Genomic DNA, 20,258 nt, shown 5'->3' with positions numbered 1-20,258 from the left:
TTCGTACTTCCCTATCAGTATATAGGAATTACCGAGGTCTACATAATACCTAGAGAGAATAACTAAGTAAAATGACATGCAAACAGCTTTCTACAAATACTGGGGCAAGGCTTCAAGACTAGCAAGTTCTTAAACTCTCAGGTCATTCAATCCCTCCATAGTAACGTCACCAGGAGTAATTTGTAAAATGGAAGGGTAAATTGTCTCTTGCGAGTAGAGAAGGAAATAGTTGATGAGCACATTAGTGTGTGGAGAGTACATACAAGGAGGACATTCTTTCTAGGAGTTATTAGGGAGCATACATCTTTCTTTTTTACCACGAGTCTCTTGACAGAGTTTGAATGAGTCCTAAAAGTTCTAAGAACGATTGCTGCCCAAATGTTTCCATATTTTCTAGAAAAGCTGCATGGACATAGAAGGTGCTTTCTTTAGCTGTTGCCTCTCATCCTTGCCAATTAGGTCAGAGCATTTGGATGTTTTGCATACTTCTCAAAAGGAGACAGGTGAATTCTTGAGCAGTCATATTCAGTGAGAGGGAGGGTTATACAGAGAAAAGTCTTGTGTAAATATTTAAACAATATAGAGCTATGAACTATTATACCATGGTACAGAGCAAAGACTTATTTGGCTACTTGCACTACAACAAATCTGTGTGACCATGGGAGAGTCATAGGATCACAGCTTTAGAGCAATCAGGGACTCCTGAAGTCATCCAGTCCACTTTTCTCTTTTTATGGATGAGGAAACTGAGTTTGCAAGAAAGACCAATGACTTGCTCAAAGTCATAAAGGTAGTGACACCTCTCTGGGCCATCTATAAAATGAAGCGATTGGAATAGGTTACATTAGTAGGGCATTCAAATTCTTCATCACTTTCATCCTATTATTAATTAAGGGATTTATACCATTCTAGAGAGAGGTCATTAGGCCACATTGCAACATAATGCAGAGATTCTTAAAAGGGAAAATCTACTGACCTACTGGATAGATTTCAGGGAGTCCATGAACTTGGATGGAGAAAACAAATTACAATTTTTATTTTCACTAATCTCTAGTTGAAGATTAAAATTTCCTTCAATTATTTGAAAGCATTATTCTTAGAAGTGTTCCACAGGTTTCACCAGACTGCCAAAGTGGTCCATGACCCCCAAAAGATGAACAACTCACAGGAATATTGGAGATGGAGTCAGGAAGACCAAGGTTCAAATCCTACCTTGGACACTTACTAACCTTTGAGAGCTTAGGTAAGTCACTTAACACTTCTCCACTCCCATTTGTTCATCTATAAAACGAGAATAATGATGACACATGCTTTCCAGGACTATTGCAAGGATCAAATGAGATCATGAACATAGTTGTTTGCAAACCATAAAACTCTATGTAAATGTCAGTTGTCATTATTAGCCCAGTCCTATTTAACATTTTTATCAATGACTTGAGTGAAGAACCTAGAAGCCATGCTTGTCAGCTTGGCAGATGAATCAACCAGAGTTGAAAGAGAATGTTTAAAAAAATGGATGACAAAATCAAGATTCAAAATTATCTTGACAGACTGAAATGTTAAAAGAGAAATAGATCTCTGCCTAGCAAAAATGTTCCATATAGGCTATACCTAATGAAGGATTTTTTTTGTTTGGTTCTAACATAGAGAACCAGCTCTGAGCAAAAGTGAGATGCAAGTAAATCTTATCTTTAGGGGGCCTTCAATCTCCTCTGTCCCCATCACAGAGGTACTGTTCTCAGAATCTTTCACTCAATCAGTTTGTTGTTTCTATAGAGTCAGAGAATTTAAGGATTAGACAGGACTGCACAAGACCAGTTCAACCTACATTTTAGAAAACTTTCTACAGTATCACTGATGGGTAACCATGCAGTCTCAGCTTGATTCTCCACAAAGGGGAAACCCATTGCTTCCCAATGCAATCAGTTTCTCTATTGTACAGCTCAACCTATTAGAAAGTTTTTCTTTGCTTCAAGCTATTCCTGCCAATTCCTATTAAACTATCAACTGCTAAAGCCTTAAAGTTTTCAGATGTTAGACCCATTTTCATGTTAATAGGAGACACTAAAGATAATGATGATTGTAACTTACAAACAGAAACCAATGTTTCTTCTCTTGTAAAACAGTTAGATTTATAAATTAACTACTCTACAAGGTTATTGTAAGGGCTTCAGAAGCATTACAACCCTACATTTATTATGTCCACTTTATAGAAGGGAGAACAAATTCTGAAGGATTAAATCATACAGCTCGTAAATGTTGAAACTAGAACTCAAACCCAAATATGCCAACACCAAGAATAGTAATTTTTGGGGTAATGGCATGTTATCTCTCCAAAAGAAACATAAAAATTAATGATGGTATGATGGGAAGTAAGACTGGAAATTTCTTTTTCTGAAAGGGAGGCAGGGACTCATACTTTGAACCAACATAGTAGAATTTATCTCTAAAGTTTCCTCCAGCTCTAAATCCAGGACCACATGCTATTATTTTTGAGCACAAAGAACATGCCTTAGTGGAGAGGATACTTTGGAGGCAAAGGATCTCGGTTTGAGTCCAAATTTTGCTGCTTACCTCCTGTGTTACCTTGGATAAGTCACTATGTTCCTATTGGGCTGGCTCTGCTCACCTTTAGTGTCTCTGTAAGTGGCTCAGTCTGCCAATCTCTCTGTCCTCTCCTACTCTCTAACTCTCTTCCTGTGTTTAACATTATACATACACACATAAATATATGCATATATACAAATATATATACACACCTAAATATATGCATACATACATACATACATATATAAACACATTTATTTGCAAACCATAAAACTCTATGCAAATAAAGCTTTTGCCATATGTGTGTGTGTGTGTGTGTGTGTGTGTATGAGAGAGAGAGAGAGACAGAGAGAGAGAGAGAGAGAGAGAGAGAGAGAGAGAGAGAGAGAGAGAGAGAGAGAGAGAGAGAGAGAGAGAACCACCTAGTTTTATTTGACGATGCATCCCGGATTGTGTTTTACTTGTCCTACATGGTACCACTTATGCCTTTACACAAAAAGCTCCTTAGGGCAGAGACTTTGTTCAGCACAATTTCATCTATTATTCAGCGATCTCTTTGTAGCTCTGGTGTCTTGTAGGTGATAAATTATTATAATGAAACAAATTCTGCTCACCAGACAGTCTCAGAAATGAAAAAACAAGATCAAATTCTCCCAGCTGGGGAAGCACTGCAGGGGTATCATAGTATCTCTCCTTTTCTCTCTTTTCCTCCCCCCACCCCCACTGCCATTCATGTCTCTTTTCCTCTCCCTCTCTAGTGTTCAGAGCTGTGCTTACTATGTCTACTTTGGAATGGGGCATGCTTTTTTCCAATTCACTCTGGATATGTTAATTACTCCTAATGCTGTTACCCTCAAATTCTGCTATTAGATAGGGATCTTATTTTATTGGAAGTAAGATCTCTGGGGAAATCTAGGAAAAAAGAGGCTGGGGTCTGATGGGATCTGGTGAAAACAAGAATCTCTGTTATCTGCATCTTTCTTGCCACCAGTTCCTCCATCATCTATGGAATCCTTCCTATCCTTCCAAGTTTAGCTGTAGCTCGGCTCAGCCAAGAAGCCATTCATTCCACTTCTGTCCTATGTGGATTTCTCCTTTCTCCATCATGCTTGTCAGCACATGCTTTATCATTTATGCACATCAATCTTCCAGGGAGGGTGGGAGATGTATTTTGTTCTACTTCGTGCTTCCTTCTAACTTACACCTAATAGATTCTCAAAAAAATATTTGTGAAGGGAATGAATGAATGAATGGTTTGGAATGTGCAAGCTACATCTCCCTAAGAAGGGCATATGATTCAATTAGAAGCACTGGGTATAAAATGCAACACGACAAAAAATATTCTTTTTTACCAGGGTAGTGGATAGGGTATTATTCTTAGAGTCAGGAAGATCTAGGATTAAATTCTTTCTCAGACACTAACTGTGTGAGCCTAGGAAAGTCATTTGAGTTCTCTGAGCCTCGACTTCTGCATCTATAAATTAGAATGTTGCACTATGGCCCCTAAAGTTCCTTCCAGCTCTAAATCCAGGACCACATGCTATTATGATTCTTGAGCACAAAGAACATACCTTTGGAGGCAAAGGATCTGGGTTTGAGTCCTACATTGCTGCTTACCTCCTGTGTTACCTTGGCTAAGTCCCTCAATCTTTAGGGGCCTCAGTTTCCTTATCTACAAAATGCAATTCTCTGGTCACATCTTATATTTCTTCTGGATCTCCTATGTGTTTACTTAGCATGGTGCTAGATAAACAGCAGGTGTTCGGTAAATACTTGTTGAATTTAATTTCTTCTCTCTCTATCATAGTTTTCTTGAAACTGACACCTAATTAAGAACAAAAGCAAGCTTGGCTCAACATCATATGTGCTCTCAGTCTTTACAAGTGCTCAGTGAAGTGACTGCTTAAAAGTTAATCTCCTAAAAAGCCTAAGCTTTCCATGTAGTTTAGATGTGAAAAAAAAATTGGTACTAACATTCTAGCCTTTTCAATAGACAAATTGTCAATGTGCTCAGTATCTCATAGGAGGAGTTTATGAATTAAAAAAATCCCATAAAATAAATAAATTGCTGGCTAAAAAAATTAGTTCCCATAATGGTGTATTTGTTGACATGCACAGGTATCACTAGCATACATGCTTGGAAAAAAATATATACTGATGATTTTTTAAAAAAAGAAATCTCCATTGAAACATATCCCTGTCATCACTTTGGCAGACCCAGACACTATTTTCCAAAACTAACATCAAGACAGCTTAAGCCATTAAGATAGGCACAGAAAAACAGACTTTAAAGTAACCTTTAAAGTTTCAGTTTTTCACAGCAGATTATGTGACTCCTAGCCCCCAAGTCAATCTATTAATGACTTCTTTTCTTTTGAGAAAAAATCTTATAGATCATCTAAGTCCAACATCTTCATTATGTAGATAAGAGTATTGTAAAAAAATTAAAAAAAAAGAATATTGTGAGGATGAAATGAGTTTCCCAAAGTCCCACAGGTAGTGAGAGGCTTCTTGATTCTTTTTCTAGTAGATTTTTAAATTTTGTTTTGTTTTGTTTTATCACAGTCCACCTCCTATAGATTTTATGTGCCCCTAGAATCCTATTTAATCATAATATGGATAACAGTTCCATAACTAGAAACTTTTGCACCTGTTCCAAGTAGTATTCAGCATGCTATCAGCTGAGAGACAGAGAGACTCTCCCCTCCCCATTGGCAAGGAGACAGGGTACTCAAGATAAGGGTGCAACTGTCATTGTCAAGGAGGGTGGGCTGGGCAAGACAGGAGCTCACCCTAGCAACTCTTTCAATTGGAGCTTTACACTCTGGCTGATTATTTCTTCTGCAGAGCTATAATCCTTTGTTACTTCTTTGTTGCTATAAGAGAGCATGGTAAAGTGGAAAATATTTTCAATTTGGTATTTGAAAACTTGGATTTGGTTCCTGGTTATACTACTTAATAGCTCTGAAACCTAGGGCAAGTAGCAATGAGCAGCTTCAGAGGATCTACTTTTGCTTCCTGGCATCTATCACTCCCCATCTGTGTAACCCTGGGCATGTTTTTCCATCCTCAGTACCTCATCTCTAAAACTGGGGACTTGGAAGAGCTGACTTTTAAGCTCTCCTCTGGCTCTAAATTTATGATCTCATAAGAATAACTAGAACTAAAACCTAAATATTACTTAAAATCCAAAGTAGGTCCTATTACATAATTACATTTTCTTGAAGTTCTGTATAGACATTGACTCGTGAAATCTTATTTTTAGAAGGGTTTTTAGATTTTGTTTTGTCCATCCATACAGAACAAAAGTCAGATGGAATATTATGCTACAGAATTTGAGTACTAGAAGGTACCTTATAAACTATCTAGTCCATCACCCTAATATGACTGGAGAAATCAGCACAGTGAAGACCAATAAGTGACTTGTCCAATGTCACCTACCCAAAAGGAACAGTGTCAGAATGTGAATCCAATTCTCTCTGAAGTTTAGGTCAAGAATTTTTTTTAAGCTAGGCCATGCTCCTTGAGACTTCTTGTAAAAGAATATTTAAGCCAGTTTAGTTCATAAAAGTCTTAAAAATAAACTGACATATCTCACATGATTAAAAAGTCTTTCAATTTCATTGATTTCATGAGAGGAGAAAAATCTACTTCTCTTTCTCCCCTATTCTTTAAAAAGCCTTTCCCAGGAAGTGATTTTTAAATTTACCACATAAAGATAACCATATACATTCCTTATTACCTTTGAAATTCAAGACTTAATTTCTAGACTCCTCAAGTAATTTCCAGAGGCTTATGTACTAAGTGATAAATGGGTTGCAATTTGCATTGGTGAAAAGAGTTCACACATGGGGAGTTCCCAATGCTAATGAAATCAGAGATTTTTCATGTATGAACCACTAATTTTAAAGGCCTGATTTTCTAGGAAAAAAATCTGCTACAGATCTTTAATAATGAGAATAATGTGGTTTGACCAGAGTATCCAATGACAATAATAGTTTTAGTCAGGAAATAAAAGCAATGGTCCAAGACTCTTCCTACTAGCGTGTTTTATTTTCCTCTTTCTTCTTAATGTTCTCGAAAAATTAGTGCTATGCATCATGTTGTAAAAGAAGGGGGGAGAAAAGTCATTGTAACCATGTGATATTATTAATACTGAGAAAGTAATTTAATCACAGATGTGATATCATCATCAGTTAAGAGAATGACATCAGACTGATAGATTTTTTATGATGAACTAACACATGTAAGAGTCTTTATTCTAGTTCTTCGAATAGAACTAGCTAAAAATTCCTTTTGGAGTGGTAAAAAAAAGGGTTAAAGTCATTTCAGGGAAGAATTGGGGAAGTAAAATGAAGATGAGGAAGCTATGTGGACAAAGGGAATTATTTCCACACTGGATCAAAGGATTCCACCATCCTCCTTTTCCCCAACACATGTAAAATTCTATTACTTTATTTTGGCAAATACTTCCTTAGTTTCTGTACTGTTCTTGAAATCTGTTAAAGTAAAACAGAATAAATTCTATCTGTGGTAAAATCTGAGTGTGCCAGAGAGTCATAATACAACCAATATTAATAAGGTTCTTTATCATTTTAAAGCCTTTTACTTATGTCCATTATCTCATTTGATACAACATTTTGTTAAATAGGTTATATAAGATTGTGCGTGTTGTGTGTATGCAGAACATTTATCAGTCAATTATTTTTTTGAGGGAGTAAGGAAGAGATAGGTCTGGTACTAGTATCTTTTGTGTGTAAGTGATGCTTGAGCTGAAATTTGAAGAAAATTAGAGATTTTGGGAGACAGGAGATTGAGAATCATTCATGAGAAATGAAAAGAAGTCCAATTTACCCAGATCAGATCACAAATTTAGAGAAGGTGAGGAATCCATATAGTATAACTCTCACATTTTATAGATATGGAAACAGGCCCAGAGAGTTTAATCCCAAATTCTTCCCAGTGATCCTGTGGCATGATCCTGAGGCTGTTCACTATTCTAGCGGCTTTTCACTTAGTATTACATCATTCTTGCACCAAATTCTCATCAGTGTTCTTTTTGAAATGTGGTGCCCTACATTCAATAGTAATCTAGATATGGCCTGGCTAAGATACAATACAGAAGGCTCTCACTTCAATCTTACATAATTCTTAATTCAGTTTAATTGCATTAGTATTTTGGGGAGAGAGAAGGTAGTTGCTATACCTCACTGTTGACATTTTGACCCTTATAAAAAAATTCAAGCTTCTAGATAGTTTTCAGAGGAACTTACTATACCTCTTTAATATTGTACTTTTGATGCTGGTTTTTGAACCAGGTATGAGGCTTTGCATTTATCTCCATTGATTTTAATCTTATCATATTTAACCCATTATCAAGATCTTTTTGGGTCTTCACCCCCTCCAACATTAGCTATCATGCCCAGTTTTGTCTTCTGTTGATTTTAAACTGCTGCTTCAATAGATAAGTTAAAGAAAATAAGTTATTGATAATAAATGTTAAAATAGCACAGGACCAAGGAAGCTGCTTAGGCGATACCAATACAGACTTTTCTCTAAACTGACATCAACTCATTCATGAGGGACAACCATATTATTTAGATCTGATTACTTCGCTGATTTCAAGTTTAACTAATTGTTCTATTAAGATCTCCCTAACTTACCCCAAAAAATAGTATGAGAAGGTTTTGCAAATACTTTGCTAAAGGATAAATATATGCATCAAATTTGCTGATGTGATATAGAACTGAGCATAATGATAAAAGGAATAAAATTATCCTTGACTATCTCTTAGGACACTTAGTTTATTAATAATTGATAAATGATAAATCATTTATGCTCACACATTAGCTATGAAATTTAATGTTAAAATGAGAGTATATAGCAAAAAAAATCCCAGATACCATGTTAATCCAAATAAAGGCTTATACAAAAGTGACAGTAGCACTTGTAGGAACAGTTGTGCTACACAGTAGACAATATTCTAATGAATGAAAGCCCATTCAATTAAAGCAGGCAAACTACGCATAAGGTAACAACCAGCTGCTAAGCCCAAATTCTAAAGACAGCCGATGTTTATTTAAACAGTAAGACTCTTCACATTCTGTTAGTATAAGAGAGGGGGTAAAAGAGAGAAGAGGAAACAGGTTAGGGAAGGAAGGAGCAGGGGATGACAGGGGAAAGGAAGAGGAGAGAGAAGGGGAGACAACAAGGGAGGGAATGTAAGGAGAAAGAGGCAAGGGTGAGAATGAGGGAGGAGACTCAAAGAGGAGAGGAGTAGAGAAAGGAGGGAGGAGAAAGAGGGAGAGGGGAAGACGCAGAAAGGGGAAGAAGGGAGATTGTTGATTAATAATAAAAATAATGAAGCTTTAATCAATCAATAACCATTTATAAAGCACTTTTTTCCAGGCACTGTAGACTAAGGATACAACAAGAGGAAAAAGATAGTCACTGCCTTCAAGGAACTTACATCTCAATAAATTCTCACATCAACTTGGTGAGGAAGGTGTTATTTTATTTTGTGAATAACAAAGCCAAGGCTGGAGAGATTTGGTGACTTTTCCAGGGTCAAAGGGAACCTAGTATGTATCTGGGAACAAAATGATAACACAGGTCTTCCTAACCACAAGTCCAGAATTCTATCTACTGTAGCACCAAGCTGAATGACATGCATCTATTGCAAATCATCATACATATGCTGGAAATGACAAAACAGAAGAGAGTGATCACTTGCTAAAACCATGCTCACAACCTAGCTTCCATTTCCAACTCCAAGAACTGATTCTTCACGTGCTCATTGCCACATCCTAACTCCATAGTCTATGCTAATACACCATAACCAAACTCTCCAACCACAAAGAAGGATATCAGCATCTCGATATGTACCATTTGTGAGAGATTGACTTTTAGTCTTTGGTGACTTAAGTTTAAGAAAGAAACCATTATTGGGGAGTGCAGCAGTATTTATGACTTTGAAAGTTCATTCATCCATTGGAAACTACAGGGTGAGTGTACATATGAGCAGAGACCAAACCAATGCCTGAGTCACAGATCTCTGGAGCAAGAAATTTCTTTAAAGTATATTTAGTCCAATTCTCTCTCTTTCTCTTTTTTGAACAGTTGAGAAAAAAAACCTGCATCCCACAGAGATTAAGTAATTTACCCAAAATAAAACATGGGTAGCAAAGTCAGAATTGAAACGCAAATAGACTGACTCCACATCTAGCAATCTTTCCACCACACTGGGATGTCTCCCTGGGGAATATCACACAAACCAAGAGGTAAATGAATGTCACTATTTTTTACTTACCCAGAAGAAATTGACTGGTATCCAGTGAAATCTGTGGAACACTGGCATGGTATTTCCCTGGGAGCCAGCCTGCATGAAAAAAAGCACGAGTGGGTCTCTGCGCTTAGGTGATGCTTAGGTGACGCTTCTAGGTGTTCAAGAAAAACCTGATGAGAATCCACCACAGTGGACCCCATAGATGACACTGGGAATGTTCCCTTTTGTAAGAAGAAACTAGAAACAATTTTAAGAGCAGGCTCCCTTCTTTATCAAGAAACCCATGAGTTTGAAAGATTAACTAGTAACTTGAATGTGAGAAAGAGGTAGTTACCATAACTTATCCCCTTAGTTTTCTTCTCTCAACAACTCAGAGTACTCAATGACATTTCAGTATCTTTTTTTCCCATTGAAGTAGTAGGGAGAACAGAATTGAGAGAAATTAGCAGCCCCGTTGTTTTTTGTTCCTTCCAAAATATCAAAATGAACAATGAACAAAAAGCACCTAAATTTTAAAAAGGGGTAGGGTGGGGGTTGGATAGGCCTAAGGCTTCTGTGCAGCAATGTCTAGATTACCATGGTCATCATGTGCCAAGTGATAACAATGAGGTGATGAATTATTAAACTAACCCCAGGGTGAGGTGCTACTCACCCATGTGTGGCAATTAATGCTTTTGAGATAATTAACTAATTGGTATCCTGGTGAGTATCCTTTATGGGCAATTCAGTTCACTTGGTTGACTTATTCATTCCCCAAAGGTAGTTTAGTGACCCAGGATTCCCAGAATATCAGGTGCACTAAAAATGTTTTTTATTTTTGTTTTCCCCCACAACACTTTGTATTTTTCAAGTACTTTCCTACCCTGAATTAACTATCATTTGCACCATCTCTTGGAGGTAAAATTAAAAATTACTGCTTGGGAAAGGTCTTTTCAAGAATGGGGGAGGGGGAGAGGGAAGGAACATTTTCTTCTCCTCTTTTCCCGATGCTCCTGACTTATCAATTCATCACCACACTAGAGGAACGAGGAGATGCCTGTCGTTCTTTGTCATTGAATGGTCCGATCCATCACTGCTAACTTGCCCGGGGTTTACGGGGACACCTGATCCCATCACAATATGCATTAGGACCCTCAGCTGCCCCTGCTTCTTCTTCAAGAATGCACCTTGATCATAGCTGTCTTCTGGATAAAAACAACCCAGGGTGGAGCCAAGGGTGAAGAAGAAGATAGATTCTTGGGGAAATTAGTATGGGAACTGAATCGAGGTGACAAGCGGGGCAGTGTCTGGGGCGGAGTGGCAGTCATTCTTCCAGCTGGGATGGGCCAGGGCACTTCATGCCACAGTAAATCAAAGGCTAACAAGCTACAGGACCTTTGACAATGTCTAACTGACTATGGCTCCTCAGTCTTTCTTGGACTGAAATTACTGTGTTTTACGCAGGACTGGACCTATGTATAGGTAGCACAGCATATGGACCATCTGGTGTCATTTCAAAGGAAAGGGCAAGAACCCAACTGCCAAAAATTATTCCCAAACACTCCTACCTAGATATCTTGAATTTGTACTATTTCTTGTACTAAAAAAAAACATTGAAGGGAGATGAAGGACTCCATGCTAACAAATAATCATAGGATGTGAAAACTGAAAGAGATATTGGAAACTGGACAATGTAAGCCTATGGCACAAAGAATACTAGGGATATGATCTCACAGCTACTTAGGGAAAGTTTGATCCCAGAACCCAAATCTCACCTCCTTTTAAGTGTTCCTTCCACTAGGCCACCCTACATCCTTGAGAAATTATGCTGAAGCCCCCAAAAGGAATGGTCAACATATGCTGTAGGAAGACTGCTGGATTTGCAGCCAGAAGAGCTGGGTACAAACATGAGCTCCGACACGTACTGCCTTTGTTACCTGGGCCAAGTCACTTAAACTCCCTCAACTTCAGTTTTTTCCACCTTTAAAATGAGAACTAAATCATTTCCCAGGGCCCTTTCAGTCCTAAATCTATGATCCTATAACTTTTAATCCATGCCTATTATATGTAGAGGCATTTCAGTAACCACTGTAGAATCTGGGGACTCTATTTCTTCACTAAAAGAGTTTGCTATCTACTGAAAATATACTATCAGTAGATGTTCATAAGGTTCTTGAAACCTTAGGCACAGGGTCATTGATAGGCTTCTTTTGCTATGCTCCTACTTTGGAGGTGCATTCCATTTGGAGTGCAGAAGTAGAGAATGTGCAGGGGGAGAAATGGATGCCACTCACTCTTGGGGCTACACTGGAGTCGGTGCACCAGAAAAACATAAGAAACTTACAAAAACCAAAGTGAAGCTACCTGAGGACCTGGACATGTGGCAACTGAGTTGTCTCAGGCCAACAACGCTTGCTAACCTTCATTTTACACATTGTGTATTATCGCTCTGAATTTATAGGCTTACAAGAGCAGAAAAATCAATTTGTTTCCTTGGTACAAGACATTCACTTGCTTCCCCACCCAAGTTACCCAGAGCAGCAGCATTGTCTTCCCTGCAGGGCTTACTAAAATCTTGCAAATATTAAATCAGAATTTGCAATGTGATTTGGAATTTGACAAGATCCTTGCAAAGAGGCATTTAGGAGACCCAATGAGTGAGGGTGATGGAATTGGAGCCAAGTAGACCCGCGTTCAAACCCTATCCCAGATAATTAGTAGTGGACAAGCTACATGGCCTCTTTCCGCCACAGTTTCATTTGTACAATGGGGATGATAACAGCACCTATCTCCTAGGGGTTTTAATGAAGATCTAATGAAATGACCCATATATAGTGCTTTGCAAACCTTAAGATAATCTACAAATATGAGCTATTAGTATTAATATTGCTACAACTATCATTAAAGAATTGCATAGCATACATACCACTTCTGAGACCTTGGAAAAATTTGAGTTTGGTTCTGAAAACAGACATTTCCTCTACCTATTTAGGTAACTGACACCTTGAATGAACTTAAGGTGGTTGATAGATAACATAATTTAGCTTAGAGAAGTATTATCCTTGGATTTGAGGCTGGCCTTTCTGTGTCTCAGCATGCTCATCACTATAATGGGGCTAAGCCTCCTACCTGAAGGTTGCAAGGAAAGCTCTTCATAAACCTTAATGCTCTATGCCAAGGTGAGCTATCTTTGTTATTATTCCCCTTCTTTGGAAACATCAACCATATACCTAGCATCAAGACGTCAGGTGGCCCTGCGCATGAGCCTGGATTGCTATGTGACCTACCTCTCTCAAAATGTTTTATAGCTTTTAGAAAAACTAGTTTGCTTCAGTCAGACTAGATTAATTTTGCTTTAGAGCTCTTTCAGTTCACTAACGGCACCTTAAGGGCCCTGTATAAATGAATTAGGAATGACAGTTTCTCTTTCAAGGGGATAGGTGACCATGTTCTTGTCCTGGCCAGGACATGCTAGATGAGAACCCGGGAACAGAAGGTGGTATGTTATCAGACTGCCTGCTATTTTTCATCTGCATACTCTTTTTCCTTTGAGAAAGTTTGATGTGGTTAGCAAGGTGGGACTTTCAAACACAAAAATAGGGCATCAGTTAACCCTGCTAAATGGTAACAAAAATATCCTATGCAGTTAGAGGTGCCAGACAGAACACACGGGCATTTTATATAAAAATTTATAGCCTCCTAAGAGCAGTTGTGACTACATGGAGTGAATGAATCTACGCCGCGGTAGTATACGTGAAGTAATATATTCTAATTACCCCTAAATCCCATTGGGACATTATTGTGCAAGGGAGCAGCTGTATAGGTAAACAATGAATGCAGGAATTGGGAAAAAAGGAGCTCTGTAAAGTACTATCTTCATACTTTCTAATTAAGGAAGAAAAAAGTTTATTATTTCTCTAGTAGGAGGAAGGCTAGAGTAAGAATCATCCTAGCCCTCTCTTTAAACAACCCTACAATGAAGGCTAGGGCTTTTACAAATCATTGAGACCTAATAGATATAATTCTAAGAGGTGGTGAGTGAGTGAGTTTAAAAATAAGAAGTAGGAGCTATGGATGAAAATCACAGGAATGCCATGCGGCCATGTGAGAAAGTATGAGGCTCTGTCCACACAGGACCACTGATATCCCTGAACACATGTGATGTGGCAGCTAGATGGTAGGGTAGATGCAGTGTTGAATTTGGAATCAAAAGGATCCAAGTTCAAATCCTGTCTCAACTACTTCGTAGTGTACCCTAGGCAAGTCCTTTAACCTCTCTCAGTTTCACTTTCTTCATCTGTAAAAAGAAAATAATAATAGTACCCACCTCAGAGAGTTGTGAGAATCACAAGTGCACATGTATAGAGTGCTTTGTAAGCCTTAAAGAGCTATATAAATGCTAGCTATTATTAACTGGCTGGAATAATAATAGCAGTTAATATTTATTTATATGGAATTTTAAGGGCATTGCACCTCCATAGGTCATGAAGGCACCCATCAAATTGCTTCATATGCTATCACTTGATCTTGAAATAACCTTGTGATGTATTACCCCCATTTTCCAGAGGAGAAAACTGAGACTCAAAGGGCTGAATCAGCTAATAGGAATTAGGATCAAACAGTTCAAAGGCATCAGGAAGAGATTCAAAACTAGGTCTTTCCAGCACTCCTCCTCCTACACCATGCTGCCTTTCATATAATAATATCAGATATTAATAGAGTGCCTTTGAAAGTTGACAAAGCATTTTATATATTTTAACTCATTTGATCCTCCCAGTGGCTCAGTGACACAAGTGCCATTATTATCTCTATTTTACAAGTGAGGAAGCTGAGGTAATATACAACAAAACACACCCAGAAAGGTTATCAACCATTCAATTCTTCTAACTTGAATAAATAAACCTGATCAAATGTATTAACTATTTAAACATCTGAGAGCATTTAAGTCTTATGAGAGAAGAGGTGAGGGGCTTGTTCTCCCTGGTCCTCTCTGAAAGGACCTTAAAAGAGTCATTACACATCGAGTTATCCAACCCCCTCATTCTAGAGGCGAGGAAGTGAACTGAGATTAACCTTACTTAAAATCTAGAGTTCTAGCTACTCTAAGTCACCATTATTTTAGAGTTGTCTTGGCATTGAAGAATGGGTAGTACTCATTTAGCAGAAATGAAGGTTATATATTCATCCCAATTGCTAAAAACAATGTTTTCTTTTTATTCTTTCCTAAATTGATTTCTTTCAATTTTCTAGGAGGTGCCCCTTTGTTGAATACACTGGGCTTGAGGAAAACACATCTGGGCTCATCTGATACATAACCTTAGTGATCCTATATGCTTTGACCATTTCTACTCCACTTCCAGTCTAGAATCTTAATCTTTTCATCTTTTCACACTGGTGACCTCCCTAATCCAGCTGCTAAAATTGAGAAGACTGAGGCAAAATTAAAGGAAAAATAATGGTATTCCAAAACCAAAGCTGACATTAGTTGGATTATATGGATAAACCAGAAGAAGGGAGTTAAGGTAACTCTTGTTAGGTACATTGGGGAAAATCAAGGTAGGTTAGACACCATCCCTAGAGTCAAGTAACTTAAAGACCTATGGAAGAGAGAAGATGATTGATGGTAAAATGGCTAAGTCACGTACACAAACATTAGCTAAGCCAAAGCATATGGGAGATATGTAAACATAAGACATCAAAGAAAACAGAGAGAACTCTTTATCTAATGGACTATAACTATTTGTCTAGTAGAATGACATTGAGGTACAATGTAGAATTTGCCTTCTGGCAAAATACCAGATGATGGAAATCTCACCTTAAAATGAGCTTGAATCAATTACTATCAAAACAGAACACTGGGAACTTGTCTTTCCTCTTGTGTGTATACCTGTAATTTTCACTGTCTCTGACTTTGTGGGTCGGTCTGTCTCTTCCCCCCCACCCTCAGAGATATATGTTCTCTCTTTCTCTCTACCTTCTTCCTCATCCCTGAACTTGCTTTGGTCTTGTAGGTCAATTCCATGCTGGACTCTGGACTAGATAACCTAAAAGATCCATTCTGTATTTTATTTCTGTCAATCAGTGACTTAGAGTGAATTTTCAGAGGTGTGTTAGTCACTAATGAAATTACTGTTATTAGTATTACTGCTATTATTATCCCCTGAAGTTTCCATATTATTTCACTATGAATTGCAGTTGAAAATTGTGTAGAGAAATATCCCCATAGATCAGTCTCTGGGCCTCAACTCTGTCCACATTGGTTGACATGAAACTTCTCCAGTGTTGATGGCATACTTATTTTTCAAAGGGACATATCTGCCTTATCAAGAAGTGGCAGTGGGTTTTGTTTTTATATATTTAACGAATACAGGCAGAAGCTGACAGTCAAAGAGGCACTGACAATAATGATGACACCCCAAGGGTAAATGAACTTGACTAATAAATGAAATAAAACTGCATTTCTATAACCAAAATGCTGCATACTAGAGAAAAAAGAGAACAGTTTTGCTGTTTAAATATTTTACTTTTCATTCTGTCTACTGATAATTTAACAATTGAGTATGACAGTGACATCTTGTATAGAGATAGTAATGTGGAATGCTTAAAATTTATCTCTTTGGGAAGCACAGCCAACTGTGGATTATTCTTTGCTAGCTATCCATTTTTGGATTTCCCAGGTTCTTTCTTTTCTTTTTTTTCTGAGCCTATATTTTAATATCTGTATTTCTCTGCTTTAGATCTTTCAAAGTTGTTTTATCTCATTGGGGTCCCCAAAACTTGGGGAATAAGAGTGCATAGGGAAGTGACCTACTCCAGGTGATATCTACATTTTACAGATGAGGAAACTGAAGATCAGAAAGGTTAATCAATTTGTCCATAGTCACAGAGCTAATATATGTGAGATATGGGATCTCAACCCAAGTATTTTTTAATCTTAAGTCCAGAACACCATCTACATTGATCTGCTGCTTCTTTTGGTCAATCATGTAGCTCATTATTTTCTTTTCTAATGGCCAAATGAATGTCTACTGGATGGCTGAAACCATATGCAAGTAGGAAAAGATAATTTAAAGTTTAGGACAAAAGAAATCTTTGTTTATATGGGCAAAATGAAGCAAGAAATTGAAGCATTTAGATAACTCAGAAAAGCTCCCCCATTCATAGCATCTTTTTGTAAGCTTTATGGAATGAAAAGAGTTTGTGTAGATATTTTGCAAATTCACTTAAAAAACTGAATTCATTCTGACAGATTAGACCCAGTCAAAATTAGATTGCATGAGGCATCATTCAGTTAAAGTCAGGATTCTATAGAAAGTCAAGATTGGACAAAAATGGTAATTTTTTTGAACCCAGATTCCTTTATCAATCAAGGGAACTCTGATATCTGAAAAAGAGCATTAAGGATTACATATGCATGGGACTCACTGGTTGTGTGCCCTTGAGGAAGTCAGTTCATATCTTCAAGTCTCAGTTTCCTCAATTATAAAATGTGCTGATTGGATTTGATTGTCTCAGATGCCTTCTAGTTCAAACTTCATGATTTCATGTTCTTAAACCCATTCTTCAAGGCCAACACAAATCTAATATAACAGTGATGCAGAGGAGCTAGAATTCTGTATTTTAAGTAAGGGAGATCTCAGTTGAATTCCTACCTCAGGCTCTTAGCATCTGTGCAACACGGGGCAAGTCACTGATTGCCAGGTCCTCAATTTCCTCACCTCTAAAGTGAGGGGTTTGGATGACTCGGTGACCTCTCATTCCCTTTCAGCTCTGAAAATATGACTTATAAACACATTTACTGAATCACAACAGTATGCATTGGACTGTGATAAGTGTTATGGGGTTTATCGAGAAAAATCCAAGAAAGGGTTCCATTTTCAATTTTATAGTGAAGCAAATTCACTGAATTAAAGAGTGAAAAATACAGGGCAGCAAGACAAGACGAAAACAGAGGAACAGAAGAGGGCAAATGAGAGAAAAAAATGAAGACTATATAGACATATTCCTAAGAATTTGCATCATCAATAGGGTATTTCACATCCTTCTGCTTAACTCTGTTCCCCAGCCCAAAGCATAAGGAAAAGCCAACTCACATGTGATTATACTTAACCATTTGTCCAAGAAATTTTTAACTGTCAGCAAAAAATAGGTGAGTCTACCCTGAATATGAGGATTTCTTACTGACAGTCCCAACAATCAAGGTGCCTGTCTATGCCACATTTCCGAATGCTTTATCTTAAGTCCCTTTGGAGTTAGGAGTAGTGGCTGATAATCCTACCATGTCACAGCCATGAGATTCTATGACATTAAAAATCCAGCCAACCTCAAGGCAGATTCTTTCTGCCATCCCCAGAGATGGGGCATGTGTTTCTGGATGGCAGTGGTAGGACAGAGGAAGTGGGGAAACTACCCCACCACACTGTAAATTAAAATTAACTGCCTCAGAAACCTGAAGGAAAGACACATTAGGAAACCAGCATCAGAAATATCGTGTTGCAGTCAAGCCTGACCCTGGTTACTTGAAAAGCATTTCTCTGATTTGTTCAGGTCACAAGTGGGATGGAAATGAGCCTCTGTACTGCTTCTTCACACATCCGGATTTAATAGACTTTCTTCCACTGATAAAAGACCACTAATGAGTTCATTTTCAAGCTATTAAATTGGCTATAATAGCTAGTTCTACTGATGATTGCACAGAGACCTGCTGGTCACAGTGGGTTTTGTCTCCTTTAGTTAACCGTTTGCTGTCCTGCTACTGGGATATAAACATACAATGGCAAAGGAAGCACGTGTAAGGAGGGTCCGTGCTCTCACCTGGCCCCACTCATCTGTTTTGTTCTGTCCATTTCATGGTCACATTTCAGAGCAGCAGCCAGGCTGGGCTGTGTGTTCCCTACACTGCCCTGCTGCTCTGGATAATGCCAGAGCAGAGGACAGGCATGGAAAACATGACATTTCTTTGCATTCTGTGTGATTAGGGGTTCATCGTTCCTTTTCTTCAGTGAAATCTTTGGTTTCTAAGCCTGAGGCTCGCTCGCTATTTGTTGCACAGTTATTATTTTAATGTCCCAGTTTACAGAGATGGAATTACCTAATCTCCAAAAAGGGTGCATTAATAAAGCAATTCCATGGAATTTTCTCTGAAATCTTTCAGAGAGCCTATTTTTTTAGTTCATTTTGATTCCACAAACTTGATAAGGCATGGAGGTATTGCCAAAGTCAATATATTATGTTTGTGTGAATGGGGGTAAGTTTGGTAGCAGTAATGAGATTTTTACACCTCATGTCTAGAGTCATTACAATGAATACTAGAAGAGAACAGCCACTCTAGGTATCTGGTTTAAATAACCATCTCCAACATTTAAAGGCAAGCAGTTAGTAGCAGGGCTGCTCAGCAGTGTTAGCTCTACCCTTTTCATTACAATTTGCAGAGGGCGCCTTCAAATCAACTCAATAATGCTTCCCTTTATTATAATTTTGTTTTTAGCTATTTAGGCAAAGGTATCCAGAGACCTTCAAGCATGGGCAGCCACAAACTCAAATAGATTACTGAGGGTTTTTTTTTTTTTATTTTATAGCTGCCTGTTTTCTTTTCTTTTTTTTTCCAAAGATTTTTTTTTTATGATGAGTATGCCCAACAGGTCAGAGACATTAAATTGCCCAATGATAAAATGTAATATGTGGCAATTAATGATCACAGTCCTGTCCTAAATTGGTTTGCAGTTAAGGCACCTGGAATGACTTCTGGTCACCTCTAATAAAGCTAGGCGTTTCTGTTTGGTTGGTTACTGGGATAATAGACTTGTTGGGGGTGGGGGACACTCTCAAGCCCCCAAATTGCACTGAATGTAGAAATCCCTTTGAGGCAGTACTGAATCAATGTCAGACTATCACATCCATGGAGCTACGCCAGTGCACATGTGAATCCCTGAGGAGAAAGGTAAATTATATTCACAAGGATACCGTGCCTTCTTAGCACATGCTCCTTCTGTCACCCAGGTTAGAGTGTAAATTACATAATTCATATTATATAGCTATAAATGGATTTGTTCCTTATCTCTTTCCTAAATATCCCATAGAGTTTCTATTAGATATAGGACGCATCTAAGTTTTGTTTAAAAGGCTCTCACAGCAGGTTTAGTTGACCTTGGGAAAGAGGGCTGGGGAGTTTTCTTTCTTACACTTCACAGGATGAGACACTGAGGGGAAGTGGATTTAGAAACTTTGAGAATGTCACGGGTGTTTTCTAGGTAAAACAGGATGATGCAAACAACTAGGAAGTAGGTAAAACACCTGGATTTTGGACCAGCCATTTAGTGATACTCAAGGCCTTAGGACAATATCACTGGTTTGGATCTTGGCTTAACAACATCTTTGCCATTTATCAATGACTGAACCCAGAAACAAAGAAGCTGTTCGATGAAGTGAATGCACACATAAACACAGA

At 38.0% G+C, this 20,258-nt stretch overlaps 1 protein-coding gene across 1 annotated transcript in view; it reads right to left on the bottom strand.

Moving 5' to 3' along the window:
• The window catches only part of ADARB2 (adenosine deaminase RNA specific B2 (inactive)), a 652,784-nt gene that overhangs the window by 466,443 nt on the left and 166,083 nt on the right, over positions 1–20,258 (bottom strand). Inside the window, exon 2 of the mRNA XM_072652049.1 lies at positions 9,857–9,925. Coding sequence (XP_072508150.1) covers positions 9,857–9,925 — 69 coding nt within the window. The remainder of the gene's footprint in view (positions 1–9,856; positions 9,926–20,258) is intronic.

Source organism: Notamacropus eugenii, chromosome 3 (genome assembly GCF_028372415.1).
Source record: "Notamacropus eugenii isolate mMacEug1 chromosome 3, mMacEug1.pri_v2, whole genome shotgun sequence".
NCBI lineage: Eukaryota > Metazoa > Chordata > Mammalia > Diprotodontia > Macropodidae > Notamacropus > Notamacropus eugenii.
This window is presented reverse-complemented; position numbering and strand designations above follow the sequence as displayed.